At 34.0% G+C, this 16,097-nt stretch overlaps 2 protein-coding genes across 4 annotated transcripts in view; one reads left to right on the top strand and one right to left on the bottom strand.

Moving 5' to 3' along the window:
• LOC138706496 (uncharacterized) overlaps positions 1-16,097 on the bottom strand; it is a 121,138-nt gene that overhangs the window by 14,687 nt on the left and 90,354 nt on the right. For 2 of the 3 annotated variants that reach the window (XM_069835843.1, XM_069835846.1), the window contains exons 1-3: positions 6,547-6,679; positions 6,246-6,395; positions 492-677 (exon numbers count right to left, since the gene is read on the bottom strand). In XM_069835843.1, coding sequence (XP_069691944.1) covers positions 492-677; positions 6,246-6,392 — 333 coding nt within the window. In that variant the 5' untranslated portion in view covers positions 6,393-6,395; positions 6,547-6,679. Of the gene's footprint in view, positions 1-491; positions 678-6,245; positions 6,396-6,546; positions 6,680-16,097 lie in introns of those variants that run through there. The other variant, XM_069835844.1, reaches the window with a different exon arrangement.
• LOC138706481 (uncharacterized) lies at positions 6,915-14,943 on the top strand. The gene is made up of 6 exons (XM_069835817.1): positions 6,915-7,043; positions 7,136-7,193; positions 7,536-7,697; positions 11,365-11,446; positions 11,794-11,978; positions 14,636-14,943. Exons 2-6 carry the CDS (start codon positions 7,191-7,193, stop codon positions 14,723-14,725), a joined length of 522 nt encoding a protein of 173 aa, XP_069691918.1. The 5' UTR covers positions 6,915-7,043; positions 7,136-7,190; the 3' UTR covers positions 14,726-14,943.

Raw genomic sequence — 16,097 nt, 5'->3', positions numbered from 1 at the left:
AAATTGAGTAATATGAATTAATGTGCAACAGACATGTTTTGTTTTGTGTTTAAGGAAGTGTTTCATTACTTTGTGTACTTATTTAGTTTGGTAGAAAAACATTTTCTTTTGAAACATACAGTATGTACTGCAACTTGAATAAACTGGTTTTCGTGCACTCTATAAGCACACTTCTCTCGTAGTATACCATACAAGCACAGAATGCATAATTCTGCCCAACCCTGCGTTACATAATGAAAATTTCTCTAGGCCTATTTTTTATTTTATTTCTAACATAAAAGTCTCTTTCTAGGTGTGCAGTAAGAACATCGAAAGAACAGTACTAAGTGCACATTATCCTGTTCGGCTAGCCCAAACAAATGGGCAGTTGAGAAATCCACAATAGTTTTCACAACCCAATCACTCTGAAGATCCTAATTCCCATTTCAGAGCTTCCTTATTTCATAAAATTGATACTGACAATTAGAACTAAACATGTAACACAAACTAACCTGTATTGGTGTTCGAGGAACACCAACGGAAGGTGATCTTGGATCATCTGTCAAAAGACGTAACCGATGAAGTTTCATCATGTCCACATGAGGTGAACCTGCTATAATATTACATATCGTGGAATTCTCTAGGATGGGATTTATTGTTTTACTTCTGGTTTTATTCTTACATGGTATTCCTTCCACCTGCAACACAATTTGTATTTTTTATGAGCAGGACACACATATAAAAAAATGTATTAAAAACTATTTTTGTTACTGAAAATATTAAAATTGTAATTAAATAACATACCATAAACTACAGAGATGATGAGCTGATGAAGTATCGATATTGGATAATACTTCAAACTATTTTTTTTATAATGTCGATAAATTATAGGATTAAGGCAATATTAATGTTAGTTATAACTAAGTATGCACAATGCTTGTATATGAAACTGTTTTCTTATACTTACTTATTTACAAATGGCTTTTAAGAAACCCGGAGGTTCATTGCCGCCATCACATAAGCCCATCATCGGTCCCTATCCTGAGCAAAATTAATCCAGTCTCTACTATCATATTCCATCTCCCTCAAACCCATTTTTATATTATCCTCCCATCTACATCTTAGCCTTCCCAAAGGTCTTTTTCCCTCTGGTCTCCCAACTAATTCTCTATATGCATTTCTGGATTCGCCCATATGTGCTACATGACCTGCCCATCTCAATCATTGGGATTTAATATTTCTAATTATGTCAGGTGAAGAATACAATGTGTGCAGTTCTACATTGTGTAACTTTCTCTATTCTCCTGTAACTTCATGCCTCTTAGCACCAAATATTATCTTAAGCATCTTATTCCTGTACTCACTGTCACCTTCACGTAGACCGCCAGGATAACCTAATCTAAATAATAATAGTTTTACCTTGAAGAGTTCGATTATATAGTCTACTGACATTTTTTTCGTAAATTAAATCTTTAGACCAGAGAAAGGTGGACATAAAAAACGGGCACATTGTTAGGCAATTTTGAGGATACTCGTATGCAAGGCATACCAAAAGCCTAAACTAACCTAACCTGTCACTGATTCTTATTTACAAGGCATAACAAAAGCCTAAACTAACCTAACCTGTCACAGATTTGAATATGTAAGGCATAAGAAAGGTGAGTATCATGATATTAACACTTATAATAATAAGAATTCGGTAATTTCTCAGAATGTGTTGGTGTACATACACACACTAAACTTAAACTTAGTGTATGCAAGGCATATTAAAACTCTAACCTAACCTTTCCTCAATCTGTGACAGGTTAGGTTAATTTAGGATTTTTGTATACCGAGCATCTCAGATCACATACATAACTGATTGCTCAGCCTTATAGACTTTGACAGCAACAACTTTTATCGATTTCACTATGCTGCCATCTAGCTATTGCACAAGAAGTCACGTTATAACTCTCATTTGAATTGCATAGATGTACTTCCATCTAATGGTTGTTCTCAATCGACAGTGGCGATCCTGGTGGTTGTTCTCTTTCACATGTTACTGATTTTAACATAGGAATGGCCAATCTGTTACATATGTGATCAGGGCTTGCATACACTAAGTTTCGATTTAGTGTAAAACTAGTCTATGTGCAGCGACACATTCGCAATGTCAACTAAGCTATGTTGGTATGACTGAGAAACAGTTGAAGGTGTACAAGCGGAGTATGAAGGGAAGTATCTATGCGCTAGTTTAGCCTTTATTTTTAATTATTTCCTTTTTTTTTTGTTGTACAGATAATTACCTATTTAGTAGACATATAAGCCTAAATAAAATAATGAGTATTGTCAATTTTGCGGCTTGAAATGGCCGTTTCAATCTTAAAAATCATTTGAGGTGTAAGATCTCTACAAAAATGTTTGTCCTGCTTTCGAACCAATTTGTCCAGTTTTTCACTCACGGTCAATATAGAGTATCCACCAGCCACTGAATGAATATTGCACACTTTTATCACTGCCAATGTGGCGCTATAAACCAATTTTCAATACTTTTATCACAACCACAAGACATTTCAACTCTTATTGTACTATATATATATATATATATATATATATATATATATTTATATATATAATTATCACTACATTAACACATTTAATATATCACAAGACATAGACTGAACGAAATAAATGTAATTATTATGAAAGTTGCATATTTTCTTCATGGAATTATGATCCACTTCCATTAGATGGCTACCGACACCAGCAGCAAGGCCAGCAATACATGCAAACGGAATTATACTAAATGTGAGGAATGTTACTACAGGTGTGTATTATGTGATAGATTAGGTTAGGTTAGATTAGGTGTGTAGTATTATGAGGCTAGGTTAGGTTTGATTAGATGTGTATTATTATTATTATTATTATTATTATCTTGGCGACACAAACCCACTGTTACATTAACGAAATATGGCCGTATTCATCATTCACGCACAACGATTTTCGTATATAAGTAAGATACGTCTTTAGGGCGGGTTGGGTGGGCTTACAGCTCTCCCAGCGATCACATCAATTTCCTCTAATCAATATTATAAATCCAAGGCATTTCAAGGTATTTTATCAAATTCCTATAGTGGCTGGGAAAAGTGATATTCACCGTTTATTCTCTACACAACAAAGGCTCAACATTCTGAATTAAAAAAAAAAAAATATGTGTTTGATATACAAACTACTACAAATTACCAATAAGTAGGCTAAATCTTTAATACAGTGACTAAGATTAACAACCGAGACGACTCATGTGATTGTTTCTATCAAGTCTCTTAAGCGATAGCTAAAAATACAAGGTACAAGCATCTTCAGTATTATGGTTAGGTACCTCACTGCCAACAATTGAAGCGTCAGCTGGAACAACGTTGTAGTTACAAAATTTTCATTCGGCGTGTTTCCGTGTAATAATGTTGTATGTCATGTTACTTTGCTATACTCCTTGGCTTGCAACAGTCCATCAATGCAGTACGTGAAATTTATCCACTCAAAAGTTTGCTACCCTCATAAGAACAATGTTGTACGCGTACACATTTTTACAGCTCCTGTAAATTTTACCAAATGTAACTTATAACCAGGGAAAGGATTTATATGTAAATACATATTTACTTATAAAGCTAATATAATTTATATTTTGCATTATCTTTATGTTTCACAATGTGTAGGGTTGAAAAATCCTACTTTTATTTTCCATATTTTTCCATATTTTAGAGTTTAGTACATATTTTCGTTAATTTCCATATATTTTCCATATTTCATATAAAACAGTCCATATTATATTAGGTTTAACAATAAAACAAAACAAAATTCCATTAACTTTTAAAAATACATTTCAACAATAGAGATTTAAACACATGTTCAGTAATCCCTTTAACATCAGAGTTATTTGAAAATTAGCAGTCCTATCAACAATGGGAAAGTAAGTTACAAAACTGTATTAATTTAATTTAAAATTTTTAACAGACTTCAGTTGTGCAGCTCAACAGTTAAATGCCAGTCAGAGTACACATAGGTTCAGTTTTGTAAATCATACTATAAAGACGGTAAATATGCCAAAAGTACGTCATTCAGTCAATTTAAAATCAAAACTAACAAGTTACATTTCAGAATTTAAAGAAGATGGTTTATCAACTGACAATAAAATATTATTTTGTAATTTGTGTCAGTGTGCAGTATCATCTACACAAAAGTTCCTGGTGCAACAACACATTACAACTAGTAAACATCAGGCCAACAAACAACTAAATTCCAAGCAGAGACAATTGTTTTTAACACAACCAACAACATCGAATGTAAGATCTGAGTTTAACATCGACCTGTGCCGTTCTCTCATCTCTGCTGATATTCCTCTCTACAAACTAAAGAATAAGGTCTTCAGGGAATTCCTTGAAAAATATACTCAACATACAATCCCGGATGAGTCAACACTTAGGAAGACGTATGCTCCATCCATCTACGATGAGACAATACAGAAGATAAGAGATGAAATTAAAGATAGTTCAATTTGGGTTTCCATTGATGAGACTCCCGACAAAGAAGGTAGACTTGTTGGTAATGTAGTTATCGGTTTGTTAAGTGAACAATATTCTGAACGAATTCTTTTACATTGTGATGTTCTAGAAAAGTGCAATAACAAAACTATAGTTAAACTGTTCAACGAAGCTATGGGTATCCTGTGGCCAAAGGGTATTATGTACGATAATGTGTTATTCTTTATTAGCGATGCTGCCCCTTATATGGTCAAAGCTGGACAAGCATTATCTGTTGTATATCCTAAATTGACTCATTTTACTTGTGTGGCGCATGCATTTCATCGTGTGGCAGAAGTGGTCAGAGACAATTTCCCTAAAGTAGATTTGTTGATTTCATCAGTGAAAAAAGTATTTCTCAAAGCTCCCAGTAGAGTTAACGTGTTGAAAGAAATGTACCCTGAAATTCCATTGCCACCAAAGCCAATTTTAACTAGATGGGGTACATGGCTAGAAGCAATTGAATATTATGCCGAACATATAGACTCTATTAACAATGTTCTCCTTGCATTGGACTCTGAAGATGCAGTCTCAATTGATACTGCGAAAACAGTTACCTGTGACATAAGTGTGAAGAATGACTTAGCTCACATTCAGCATACATTTTCATGCATCATAAAAACGCTCAAAAGTCTCCAAAATAGGCACCTTTCACTATCTGAAAGTTTTGAAATTATAAATAGTACTGTGGAACAACTGAATCGTGGTAGAGGTAAAGTTGCAGATGCAGTAAGAGCTAAGGTGGACACTGTACTTTAAAAAAACCCTGGATATGAAGAACTACAAAAGGTTGTTGCTGTGATGAGTGGTGAATCAACAGTGAAGATTAACTTGGACTTATCCCCAGCAGACATTGTGAAATTGAATTATGTACCAGTTACTTCTTGTGACGTCGAACGCTCTTTTAGTCAGTATAAATCTATCCTCAGAGACAATAGAAGAAGATTCACTTTTCAGCACTTGAAAGAAATGTTTGTAACCTATTGTTATGGTAACAGACAATAAAAATTGTGTTTTGTTGAAACTACATTGGAAGATAAGGTACGTCCATTATATTTTTTGTTTAGTTTGATTAAAATGTACCAATATTTAACGTACATAGTCATTTTTTTATAATTTTAAGTCCATATTTAATTCCATATTTTGGTAAAAATCCATATTTAATTCCATATTTTGGTAAAAATAACTACATATATATTTACATATTTCATATATTTTTAGTCCATATAAATCCGTTCCCTGCTTATAACGTTGTTCCAGCCGATGCTTCAATTATCTTAAAATACTGAAAAAAAAAAAAAAGAGCAAATTTGTCTGTTTCCCGAATGTGCATCATCATACACTTTTCAGTGTCAATAATTTATTTGGATAAATCGCAATCCAGTAGAGGAAGTTATCTCCACCCACATGAAATGTGCATTCTACACAACACTCACCCATCACGTAGAGTGTTAGGTGAGCTAATAGGGGAAAAGTGAAGAGGTGGTGGGCGGAGCTTCTACGTTCTGCTTATTGCGATTTTCCCATTTGTTTTGTGTGCAGAAGGTTGGAATTTTGGGGGAAGAGGGGAAGGAATGTAGCCTTGTTGGTATCCTATTTTAATAGATATTACGTGTGCCACTATTTCCGCTGTCACTAACTGACAAGCACATCGTCTTAGAAATTTTTAGAAATATATTGTGAACTCTAATTATGTCATTAATATATTACCTGGATAGGAGTTCTAGTAAAATCAGTTGCAGGCGACCTCGGATCCATTAATGTTAGTCCCGAATCGTGTGTCGGAGTTTCTGGTTCAGAATTCGGACTCTCCATCGGCTGAAATATGCTCTTAAAGTATGCAGCAGAATTCCCCATTACCTAAAACAGCCAATGAAACAATTTGCCCATGAAAATCAAGACTAGTCATACAGTCTGTAGGTGTAAAATTCCTTAGGTAATTCGCATATTTCGTCTTGAACGAGATCGTCTATTGTCACACCTCTATATTTTAATGAAAATTTGTACGTACTAATTATTTCTTATGTATAAATTTGCCTTAATAAGTTCAAAACCCTTATTTCTAATGTTCTTAGATTCAAATTCAAACCGCAACCGCCTATCCGCACCACATGTCACGTTGCACTGCGCAGGAATCAGCAACATTGAACTGATGAAACATAATTTCCCTGGTTGTGGGCAAAGAGTGCAGAATCACGAACCATCATACAAAGACGTTATAATAGCCATCATAGACAAATGTGACCATTGAGCACTGCAGGGAACAACGTCTTGGGCAGGGAATGATAAAATCATTTTATTGGCAATGAAATTCCCGCAAGAGCGTTCGTAATATAATCTTTGATTTTATTGTTGCGCTAATTTACTTGTTTTGCCTATGACGAAGTAAACAACAGTAAAGAATCGGCTTATTTGTTGACAAAAGACTCGAGTTTATTTAAACAAAGTGTAGAACATGAGTTATTGTTGTTAGTAACTGATAATTGTGTAGTGATATTTCTTGCATTTGTAAGTGTGAGAATATACTTTTTGTCCTAGCGATGTAAAAACGAATGTATTTTTTGTTATATATAGGCTACATATTTATTCTTATTTTATAGGTTATTTTCAACTCTAAAGGGCAAGTTAAAGGTTTTGCTCGTCAGGCCAAAAAGGATGGTAAGTTGGTGTAGTTAATAATTTGTAGATAGCATTGCAGCTAATGAGTTCATGCCACTATATTTTTTAAGAATATGTGTATATGTATAATTATATTTAATAAGATTTTTTGGCCCTGTTCTGTAAGTTCAAATATTCCTGTTCCCTGCATTCCATGTTCTCTTAGTTTAATTCTTTATTCGCTAAAACTCAATATCTGTTGCTGCCACCAGTTCCCCTGAAGACATTAATATTAGTATTCGGTACCCCGTAAAATAACACAGAAACAACAGATATTAAGATCATCTCGTTCTTAGCCAGAAACTTTTCTGTAGCACGTAACTAACATGTTTTTATATGCAGTATGTTTCAGGCGCCACTGCTGCAGCAAAAGCAACAGGCGCAAGAAAGAAATCTTCTGGTCCAAAGTTTGAGTTGACAGAAGAACAGAAAGGTGATATTAAGGAAGCATTTGATTTGTTTGATGCTGAAGGAGCTGGAAAAATAGAAACCAAAGAGCTGAAAGTAAGTAACATATCACTTTATAGTTCTTGTTTATTGTTTGAAAAGCCATAAAAATATGGAATCCGATAACGAGTTAAGCTTTTGTTAATCCAACGGAACAGGGTGAATAGGCTACATCGGGGTTGTTGGTAGACTAATGAGGGAAACAAAAGTTGGTTCTATATGCAAACCATCTATATGTTTCTCTCTTCTCCTTCTCCCTCCCTTAGTCGCAATCTTTTTCTGTCTATCATTCTGTGAGCTGTCACAGTACAAATTAATAACATAGATAAGTAGGCCTTATATGTATTCGCTCATAGTTTTCTGCTCAAGGCCAGATCTTTCACTGCAAATCTAGCATTCTCCAATCTCTCCTATTTTCTGCCTTCGTCTTAGCCTCCACATACGATCCATATATTTTAATGTCGTCTATCCTCTGATAGGCCTATGTTCTCCTACCCCGAACTTTTCTTCCGTTTACCATTCTTTCCAGTGCATCCTTCAGTAGGCAGCTTCTTCTCAGCCAGTGACCTAGCCAATTCCTTTTTCTCTTCCTGATCAGTTTCAGCAAACATGTAAGTGTTATGAAACTTTTATCTTATGTCATTGGAAATGGGTGGATTCGAACCTGTGACGTAGCCAATGGCATGCATTCAGCTCCTTCAACCCCAGCACTACTGGTGTAACCAAATAATCAGCTACAACATTTTTCATATTTGTCCGAAGATTCTAATATAATTTTAAAATATCGTCTGTAGCTCTCACTACATAGATTTTCTTTAAGAGCGTAAGTATTTCTTCTTTCCTATAACCCCAATTCAAAAATTGTTTAATGGATTATTTAATGACGCTGTATAGACGACTGTGTTATTTAGCATCGATGGAATTGGTGATGGCAAGATGATATTTGGCGAAATGAGATCAAGGATTCGCCATAGATTACCTGACATTCGCTTTACAGTTGGGAAAAACCTCGGAAAAAACCCAAGCAGGTAATGAGCCCAAGCGGGAATCGAACCCACGCCCAATTGCAGTTACGCTGGTGGGTCAGAGATGCTATAGCTCAAGTTATATCATTTTTGCCCCAACTAAAAAATTGTGATGAGATGACGTAGTGCTGTGCATGCATAAAAACCACACTGTATCAAGGAAAGTTGACTGGTTGTGGGTAATCATGGGCGGGAGAGAGTGGAGGGAAAGAAAGTTGCTCAACAACTAGCTGGGGAGGAAAAATGTCACAGTTGTTTAGGAATGGAAGGTTATTGAAAATAACTGCTTATATTGGTTAACCTTAAAATTAATTTAACTTGAAGGATGTTAACCGATCAAACATACCCCTTTCTAAAAAAAATAGGAGTTTTAAAGTCGGAAAATTAGTCAAGAAAACAAAATGGGAGGTTAGCTGCTAGTAGACATCAATGAACAATTTACAGTGAACTGTGAAGAACCAGAAGATGGAACATAAAAAAAGGATGTCATTAGATGCCGAAGATCGTCAGAGACATTCCTAAACAAAATACAACAAATAATAAGAGATTATGAAATTTCAGTGTATACGATTGAGTTCACATTAGGGTAATAGGTAAGGTAAATACAAAAAAAAAAAAAATACATTTTTACAACTGCAATCTTGATTATGAAACATTTCGACAGGCATCTATTTTTCTATAATCAGTAATACTGAAGTTGACTTTAGTAGCACCTACAACACAGTATGTTACTAAAACTGTCGAGAATTTGCATTAGGTCCAACATGCTTACTTGGATAAATTCATTTCTGCGTGAAAGATCCTGCAAAGTGAAATATGGAAACAGTTCATAAAAATTGAAACTACTTCAATGCAATATGAGGGATTAGATACCTTCTATATGCAAACGACCTGGTTTTCTGGGTAGAAACCCCAAAATACAAAGCTAAGATTAATATCTAGCAAATTTTGAATAAAGGTCTAGAAAGTCTTGAGACATGGTATAACAAAAATAATATATCATTGATTCTGGTTCACGTTAACACTTTGTTTAAAAAACTTAAAATTGTTTAACAACACGTTAAAAGTGTTAAAATTTTTATCGACAGTAAGCTTCTGCTTACAGGTATGAAAACGTTTAGAAAAACCCTGGAAGAAAGAATCATTCTTCTCTTTGATAAACTTATTAGAAGTTCAGATGATTACTGGATCACATATCACATCACAACGAAGCAACTTAAAACGCAAAATGGATTTATTCAGCAAGCACTAAAAGTCAAGGACAAGGTTGTCAATAACTAATCCCCTCAACCACTAATGCAACATCTAAATCCCACTGAATGGATATAATTAACTCCTCTACAGAATTTCAACAACTCATCAAAAAAGGAAGCCTCGATGTAGAAAACATTAAACAATTAGGCCTTGAAGTACCCTGAAGATGGCTGGGTCCGAATCTACACTGATGGATCAAAATTTAGATAGCCTATGTAAATACAGGAGCAGGAGTATACAGCAATCTTTTCTTCTTCTACTTACCAATTGGTCTCAGCTTATCAGCTTTTGACAGGGAAGTAGCAGCAATATGAATGGCATTAACACCGCACGCACGCATGCACACACGCACGCACGCACACACGCACACACACACACTATATATATATATATATATATATATATATATATATATATAATCCAATCAGAGAAAATCGGCAATTAAGACAGATTTCTAGATTATTGACAGTTGAATCAAAGTGAAATCTCATTTTGCCATCTATGGACAGATGAAGTAAGTAATGCAGTAACCCATACCCCATACTCCTTCTAGAAATGGCTCACGAGACAATTGACTTACAAGGCTGATTGCACAGTTTCCATTGCCTTTCTCTTCTCTATCAGATTTTGCATACTTCCACCCCTGAATACCTTGCATCACGATTTTGTAATCTATCCATGCATCATAATCTGTACATGTAGTCACAACATGACACACTATTGTCAGTCCCTCTCCACAAAACTGCCGTGTATTCTTCGTCTTTTACAACAGACACTACTCATTCTTGGATTTCATTACCTGCAGACGTTAAACGCTTTCAAGTCCAAAGTGAAATGTCTTATTTTACATTGCAGAGTGTCCCAGGATATATATTGTAATTCACAATAATTGTAACTAGTTTATTAAGTAATCATGTAATTTAATCTTCTGGCTTATGCATATTTTCCTGTTTCAATTTTTTCGTAGGTATACCTATAATTTTCTTTTGTATTAACATTATATTATCATGTACTGGTATTTCCTTTTTATCCTCTGGCTAAATGGAAGAGAAGGCCTTGCATACTTAACTATGCCAGAATAAATAAAACATTATTATTATTATTATTATTATTATTATTATTATTATTATTAACAAAATACCTGTTGTCTGTCTTTAATATTGTCTCTGATTGTCTCATAAGTCACATTTGTTGTTCTATTGATATAAGTGTGCAATGAAGTTAATAATAATTCCTATACTTAAAAGATTTGTTGTGTAATAAACGTTTATTTTCTAGGATAATTAAAATTGTTGTGCGTGTTATGTCATTGAGACCGAAATATTAGAAGAGAAAGAATATTTAATGCTGTGCTGTAAAGCCTATAAATTATTCTGAATTTTCATTGTGTGTTAAAGTTTAACTAAAGTTTGTCTCTAAGTTACTGTGTTTTCCATTATTCATAGGTAGCAATGCGAGCATTAGGATTTGAACCTAGAAAGGAGGAAATTAAGAAGATGATTGCAGATGTTGATAAAGAAGGCACAGGTATGTAAATGAAGTCGTAGTTCAAGGATTTCTTACAGCACATTTTAAACACCATCTCAATTGTAGTAAGATTACTTTCATTTAATATGTTACATTCTTGCAATGGAAGTAACTATTTTGCTTACTATTATAGAAGGAAAACATAAAACTTTCCATAGATTTTATGAATAAGAGTGAATTTGAGGACAGCAAAATATAATATTCTATTCTTACAAAGAAGATGCAGGCAGTAGAAATTTGACATTATATATATGGATAACTCAAATTGTCAATCTTCACTCGTAAACTGAAACAACTGAAACTGCAGATGTAATAGATTAAGCTATTTTCTCTTGTGTGGATGACAGGTTACTTGTCCTATGATGAATTTCTTGGACTGATGACTCAGAAAATGGCAGAGAAGGATTCCAAGGAAGAGATCCTGAAAGCATTTAGGTTATTTGATGATGACGAAACTGGTAAAATATCCTTCAAGAATTTGAAGAGAGTTGCTAAAGAATTAGGAGAAAATTTAACAGATGAAGAACTACAGGTATGTACTGGATTTTTTTTCCTCTGATGAAATAATTTGTTCATTTGAAACCAATTGTAATTGTAGTACCTACTGTAATGAAAATGCCAATTGAACATAATTGGTTTGTTAATAGAAGGATAGCATTTATTGTCATATATTATCATTATTTACTAAAATTTGGCATGTAGGGGAGAGTCAGGTAGTATCGGACATCGGGTAGTATCGGACAGTGCGTTTCTTTCATCTACACCATATGGTAGTACCTGAATGACATGGTTACGTTTCTCTATGCGACATCACAGAAACGTAACCATGTCAATCAGGTACTATCATCGTGTGGTAGATGAAAGAAACTCACTGTCCGATATTACCCGATGTCCGATACTACCCGACTCTCCCCTATATTTAGTTACTTTATTATTATTATTATTATTATTATTATTATTATTATTATCTGCATGAAAACATAACAACAGTGTCCATCTTCTCGTAATTAATTTGTAATGTAGAAATAATAATTGAGATAATAGTGAGGTTCGAACACATGTCGTGTAATAGATATTTCACTGACTGAGCCGTGACAGGACATAATGACTGTTGCATTTTTATTATTTTTTATGTGGAAATCTCATTTGTAAACCTTTCACTCTTTTGCACAGAGTATTTTTGTAGTCGAAAATGTTTTAACTTGAAAATAACAACATAATGACACAATTATATCTGATCAGTTCTTAAAGTGCAGAGACATCTGAAAACCATAATACAACTAGATGTAAAGAAATGGAACAATGGCTGTGTCTTCTGCAACTGGTACTGATGATTTTAATTTACTTCTTTTGTGGCTTATGGATGGACAGTATAGAAGAATGTGTTCCAGATTTTCATCATGATTATTACACCACAGACAAGTAGGATTATCAATGCTTTTGCTTCAGTAAAGTCATTTTATAAACCTATGGATCAATAATTGGCTCTCTTCTGAGAAAGGAAAAATTTTACAGTCTATAGAAAAGGAAACCAAATGACCTGGAAATGTACAAAATGTATTTATCAGAAAGGACAAATTTTTAATTTGAAGCGCACAAAATGTTTGCTGTCATTGATTGTAATGTGTAGAGACTCATAAAGAACACATTCACAATTTGTTTTATTTTAAGTTTGTGCTGATATTTATGTTTTTCCATTTGCTAATTCCAAACTTTAATTAGATTTGAAGTGTCTAGATGCGTTTTACTTATTGTAAAAACTGGGAGTAGACAAATTCCGGGTTCTAGGTGGCTATGCCAATAAAAAAAGAATATGTGACACCTGAATTATTTATTGAGTTCAAAAAATTTTTGAGATTTCGATTTTTTTATGCCACTACAACTAATACATAAAGTTAACAAAAGCAGTTGTAAGAAGTAATTCGAATGTGCTTCTTAAATTAATATTGTTATATTTGTTGTGAATTTCAAGATATTGTCGTACATAGCTTCAGAGCATCTCTGAGAGCGTGTATTTGCGATGCATAGATATATTTTTTTTTATTAGGTTATGTTACAATGCTTTGTCAACATCTTAGGTTATTTAGCGTCTGAATGAGATGAAGGTGATAATGCTGGTGAAATGAATCCGGAGTCCAGCACCGATAGTTACCCAGCATTTGCTCATATTGGGTTGAGGGAAAACCTTGGAAAAAACCTCAACCAGGTAACTTGCCCCAACCGGGAATCGAACCTGGGCCACCTGGTTTCGTGGACAGACGTGCTAACCATTACTCCACAGGTGTGGATGCATAGATATTTAATATTGTTTAATATATTTCAGTATATGTATCTTTATCTTAGCTCGAATGGCTTTCTCATTGCATATGTGAACAAAATGTGGTGGCTCCTGAAGTTGAAGTTGGAGATTGTTACAGACTTTTGTACGAATTTTATATTTATTACGTTAATTTCGTGTTTTTACGCACATTTTACACGCCATCTAGAAAATATTTTTTAATGTGTCAAGTTCCAACCCTGGCCATAGCTGGTATGTCTACCATTAGGAGTGTACTTGTGATGAACTAAACCCTGATGGTAAAAAAATTAGTGCCAGAACATTAATCACTAGCAAATGATGTTCGGTCATCTTTGGAGCAATGATACTGTTGCTTAATTTTTGTTTTGCCTATGGTGACATCACCTAAAACATACTTCTGAATGATATCTGCTTGTGTGTCACTGAGTTTGTGGTGAAATTTTGTGCAGATTATTTATCATAGTGGCATGAAACAATTACAATGAGCACATACCACATAATAAACATGGGCTGCTTGCCATACAGTGAGTTGGGTTTAGGAGAGCTAAAATTCTATTTAACATAGGAAGGTTACATACTTTTTTTTTTTGTAAAATAGGGGGACATTTGAATTGTGAAAGTTTTAATGGCAAGCAAAGTAATTATCTCATGCCTCCATGTTAATTATTGTACCATGCACTTCATTTAAACCAGATACCCAGCTTTGAAGCCATTAGCCTGTGAATTTACAGTATATGTGCATACCACCAAGTATCACCCTTATATTGCAAGTAGTTCGAGACTAATACAATAAAGTCGGATGCTTTTTGAGCAGGTCTTATATAGCCGAAGGTTAAGTATTTTAAGGAATGATATGTAGAATATTGTAGAATAATTTGATTGATTAACAGGAAATGATTGATGAAGCTGACCGAGATGGAGATGGAGAGATCAGTCAAGAGGAATTCCTTCGAATCATGAAGAAGACAAGCTTATATTAAGATTATAATTTTGTGTTTTATGTTCTATTATATTTATTTAAGTGCTTTGTATATATTATGAATTAAATTCGTGAACATATTGTGTATGCATTTCAATGCAGAGAAACATACTGTTAAAGATCTTAAGATTGTGAGTATTTGAAGTTATTATTTTGAAACTACTCTGGAAAGTGTTAAAATGATGTACAATAAGAATTAAAGTAGTTTTGTTATGCTCACTGCCATATTTAATATCTTGGGCGTCAGTATAATTTCTTTTATTTACATTAGGATTTAACAGTATTCATAATTAAACTTGGTTTTCAGATGTGTAGTATATTATTTATTAGAATGAATGTCCAAGAGAGTTCTACCGAACTTATTCACATAATAGTTTTTGTAATATCTGACAGCGACCAGTCAATCTGTATTTTTATGCAGATGTAATGTATAAACTTCCATATATGTAATATTTACTTTTAGTGTATTTGTTTACTCTTACGGAATACTTTGAAGATGGATCTTTATATTTCTGTAGGGCTATCTAAAACTAGTATCCTGTTTCAATGAATGTTGTTAAAAGTGGGACTTAATTTTTAATATTTAAATTTGACTTTTTCAGACATATTTTAATATTTAAGTTTGATTTTTTCAGACACATAATCACAAGTAGTTTTGACATTTTCTCTGAATAGTCCCTTGTTCCTTGTCATTACTTCAGTTCTCCACTATCATTTCACCACTTAGAAAAGAAAAAGACGTCAGTATACAGTATTTTCGTCACATCACAAGAATATGGTAATGATCTTGGCCGACTTGAGGATCTAAAATATTTTTTTTTGTTTTGCAACATTCTTCATAATGGTGAAACTTTGTAGACTTAAGATTGAGTTCAGTTCCTTGTATTACTATGTAAATCATGGGATATATTTTTTATACAGGGTAAAGCAAAAATCTCCATATGAGCATACAAGCATTTCAGAGCATCAATAACGAAACATTCCAATCTGCTATGAAAATCAAAATGTGTTCAATTTGTCCATCTTGAACATCATGACACATTGACACTTGGTCCACCATAAGTCTATAGGAACTGATATCTCGGTCATAAAGATAATTCATACCACACTTGTCGAAATAAGGTTTTTTAACATTTAACAAATACAACCTATTGCGGCAAGGCGCTTGAAGTAACAAGTCACAGTAGCTCAGCCTGGGAAACACGTCTGTCCATTCGGAAATGCAACGGCTTACTGGGGCGAGTGTGGTGTCCCTGGTGGCATCACCAATATGGGCACCACATTTAGCAGGGCTGTCACACTGAATTTGTCAGCCCCATGAGTGGGTGTTGCTGTGGTGGCAGTAATTAGTACTATACCGCCACTCCAGTTCC

Source organism: Periplaneta americana, chromosome 9 (assembly GCF_040183065.1).
Source record: "Periplaneta americana isolate PAMFEO1 chromosome 9, P.americana_PAMFEO1_priV1, whole genome shotgun sequence".
NCBI lineage: Eukaryota > Metazoa > Arthropoda > Insecta > Blattodea > Blattidae > Periplaneta > Periplaneta americana.
This window is presented reverse-complemented; position numbering and strand designations above follow the sequence as displayed.

Bases quoted from the DNA above. Each gene is read 5' to 3' on its own strand.
- LOC138706481 (XM_069835817.1), top strand. The intron at 11,447-11,793 runs GTATGTAAATGA...TGTGGATGACAG, and splicing joins TGTTGATAAAGAAGGCACAG to GTTACTTGTCCTATGATGAA. The intron at 11,979-14,635 runs GTATGTACTGGA...ATTGATTAACAG, and splicing joins TAACAGATGAAGAACTACAG to GAAATGATTGATGAAGCTGA.